The following is a 3,381-nucleotide window of genomic DNA, read 5'->3' on the forward strand; positions in this document are numbered from 1 at the left end:
TATATATATATATATATATATATATATATATATATAAATAAATGACCTTAAGCCTGCATGTTCATGTGAACTTTTTTTATATGCAGATGACTCTGTTATTGGTTTCTCATGAAGATAAGAACATAGTTCTCTCAACTCTGTTTAGAACTATTGAATGTCAGAAGGTGGATGACAGAAAATAGGCTTCACATAAGAAAAAGGGAAGCCATACTTTTTGGGAACGAAAACAGTCAAGGTCCTACAAAACGATGTTTTTATTTAGAGGGAAAAAAAATAACATTTTAGAAAGTTTCAGCATTTGATATTTATTGAGTACAGCATGTATTTACAGTTGATTAGATGAAAAGCGATATGGTTTTCATCCTGATTGACACGTCCGTGTAGTCAAAGTCCTTTTTCAGAAGTGATTTGCATTCACCATTTGTCAAGGTGATGCGTTTCATTTTTTTTTATCAAAAATGGTCCTAGAAAGTCTACAACAGTGCTTTTTGTCTCTTGGCCACTATACAAGTGTCCAACGCTGTCCTCCCGTCATTTCTTTTGGAAAAATCCCATAATCGAAGCTTGTTTCGTTCCTTTGTTTGAATTTGCGGACGCTTTCTTTTGACTTTTCTTCTCGTCCTGTTTGCTACTTCCTGGTCGTTTTGCAGGGAAGGGATCTTTTGGAGTGTGTTTGGGGGCCTGACTGTCGTCCTCTGCTTCAGAGTACGATTCACTCTCATAGCCTTTCTCTGTCACTGGGGGGGGGAGGGAGAGAGAAAGAATTAAATGTAGTATACATTTAACAAACTAAAAAAAAGACTAAAAACCCTGCTTTTTACAAAAGTCTATGAATAACTGAGTTTGTCGCTGTTGTTAATGTTAATCTTTACTGTGTGTGTTTGTGAGCGTGTGCGTTCTCTACATGTTTTGTATATATATTTTATTGAACAAAGTATTATTTTATGTCGCTTTCGTACGAAGCACATTGTGTCTCGTACATTTTGCTATAGAAATAAAGTTTGCTTCAGAGGGGGGAGCTTTTAATTGTCTCTGTGTTTTTCATACCGATACATCCTTCGTCATCTACAAAGGTACGAGATTTCAGGACGCGTCTCCTCTTCCTCGTCTTCATCTCACAGTTTCCCTGTTGTCACATAAAAAAAACATAAAAATGGGACAATAAGCTAATCACGTGTAATACACACAAAAACACATTTTATCAATCTCCAATACTGGGTTAAGTGGATTTTCACACACACACAACAGAGAGAGAGAGAGAGAGAGAGGAGAGAGGAGAGAGAGAGAGAGGAGAGGAGAGAGAGAGAGAGAGAGAGAGAGAGAGAGAGAGAGAGAGAGGAGAGAGGGGAGGAGAGAGAGAGAGAGAGAGAGAGAGAGGAGAGAGGAGAGGAGAGAGAGGGAGAGAGGAGAGAGAGAGGAGAGAGAAGAGAGAGAGAGAGAGAGAGAGAGAGAGAGAGAGAGAGAGAGAATCTGAGCTCATGTCTCCTGTAGTCGGGTGTGTTTAGCAGTCTGTGATGCAGCAAACTGTAGCAGCTTCAGTGTTTCTCACAGAAATAGAACAAACCCAGTTTACAAACTCAACTGATTCAGGCCAAAGCAAACAAACCGTAGCTGTGAAAACGCCCTGAGATCTCTGGGGTCCAGTTACCAGACCTGAGCTCCCTCTCAAAGAAACAGTCCAGACAACTAAGAGAATCATGGGTGATTCTGGCCACGTTCTTTCTTGTGGATTCTCTTTAATGCCATTAGGGCGATGCTACAGTGGGTACGGAAAGTAATCAGACCCCTTTAAATTTTTCACTCTGTTTCATTGCAGCCATTTAAAAAAAAAAAAAAAATCAAAAAAGGTAATTTTATTTCTCATTAATGTACACTCAGCACCCAGTCTTGATATAAAAACAAAACAAATTTTTGCAAAATTCATTAAAAAAGAAAAAGTGAAATATCTAAGTATTCAGACCCTTTGCTGCGACACTCATATTTAACTCACATGCTGTACATTTCTTCTGATCCTCCGTGAGATGGTTCTACTCCTTCATTGGAGTCCTGCTGTGTATAATTAAACTGATTGGACTTGATTAGGAAAGGTACACACACCTGTCTATATAAGAACTTACAGCGCATGTCAGAGTAAATAAGAATCATGAGGTCAAAGGAACTGCCCAAGGAGCTCAGAGACACAATTGTGGCAAGGCACAGATCCTTCCAAGGCTACAAAACAATTTCTGCAGCGCTCAAGGTTCCTAAGAGCACAGTGGCCTCCATAATCCTTAAATGGAAGAAGTTTGGGACGACCAGAACTCTTCCTGGACCTAGTCGTCCAGCCAAACTGAGCAATCGTGGGAGAAGAACTGTGGTGAGAGAGGTAAAGAAGAACCCAAAGATCACTGTGGCTGAGCTCCAGAGATGCAGTAGGGAGATGGGAGAAAGTTCCACAAAGTCAACTATCACTGCAGCCCTGCACCAGTCGGGGCTTTATGGCAGAGTGGCCCGACGGAAGTCCTCTCTCAGTGCAAGACATATAAAAGCCTGCATAGAGTTTGACACAAAACCATGAAGGACTCCCTGACTATGAGAAAAAGATTCTCTGGTCTGATGGGACCAAGATTGAACTTGTGGGGGTGATTTCAAGCGGTAGTGTGGAGAATGGGGGGGTGGGGCTGGGGGGGGTAGGCCGCAGGGACAGAATGACTGGTTGCAATTGAACGAAAGATTGGGCTGAAGGTTCACCTTCCACCAAGACAATGACCCTAAGCACACAGCTAAAATAACAAAGGAGTGGCTTTGGAACAACTCTGTAACCATTATTGACTGTGACTTTTGGAAAATGGCTGCAATGAAACAGAGTGAAAAATTTAAAAGGGGTCTGAAAACTTTCCGTAGTACCCACTGTATCTTTTGCGTGTTTTGGAGAGCGTGTGCGCGCCCATTGGTTGACCTGCTGATAACTGACCTGCTGGATTGGATGATTGCGATCGTGTTTATTATTGTCTGCTTTTATCTGGCTGGTTGACTGCAAAATTGAATTGCCTCTTTTGGGATTAAGGTTTTTGAAGTGAATGGAGTTAATATCTAAATCTTCAGGTTTGAGCACTTACATTTGACTGTGAAATAGACTCCACCTTCTTCTTAGGACTTGGCGACGCTTCTCTTGTTTCCATCTGCTGTGGGGAATCTGGAATGACTGAAGAGGTTAGCAAGTATTAGTTAGGACGACTTTGGAAATTCCCACTTTTCATATTTCCTTCTTTTATAAGGTTTGTATATGTTATAATATTCCGGGCCGGCTTTGCAGTATGCATAAACTAGACCAGTGGTTCTCAAAAACAGTTTTTTTTTAAAGGTATGTACCCTCTAACCACCATGAAATATTTTTGGTAA

At 40.9% G+C, this 3,381-nt stretch overlaps 1 protein-coding gene across 3 annotated transcripts in view; it reads right to left on the bottom strand.

Annotated features, from left to right (window-relative positions):
• Positions 1-286: 286 nt before the first annotated feature.
• The window catches only part of LOC116698790 (DNA polymerase delta subunit 3), a 16,320-nt gene continuing 13,225 nt past the window's right edge, over positions 287-3,381 (bottom strand). For 2 of the 3 annotated variants that reach the window (XM_032530964.1, XM_032530962.1), the window contains exons 10-12: positions 3,103-3,184; positions 1,048-1,133; positions 287-737 (exon numbers count right to left, since the gene is read on the bottom strand). In XM_032530964.1, the coding sequence (XP_032386855.1) occupies positions 532-737; positions 1,048-1,133; positions 3,103-3,184 (374 nt within the window). In that variant the 3' untranslated portion in view covers positions 287-531. Of the gene's footprint in view, positions 738-1,047; positions 1,134-3,098; positions 3,185-3,381 lie in introns of all 3 variants that reach the window. The other variant, XM_032530963.1, reaches the window with a different exon arrangement.

This window comes from Etheostoma spectabile, chromosome 12, assembly GCF_008692095.1.
Source record: "Etheostoma spectabile isolate EspeVRDwgs_2016 chromosome 12, UIUC_Espe_1.0, whole genome shotgun sequence".
In the NCBI taxonomy this organism is placed as follows: Eukaryota; Metazoa; Chordata; class Actinopteri; order Perciformes; family Percidae; genus Etheostoma; species Etheostoma spectabile.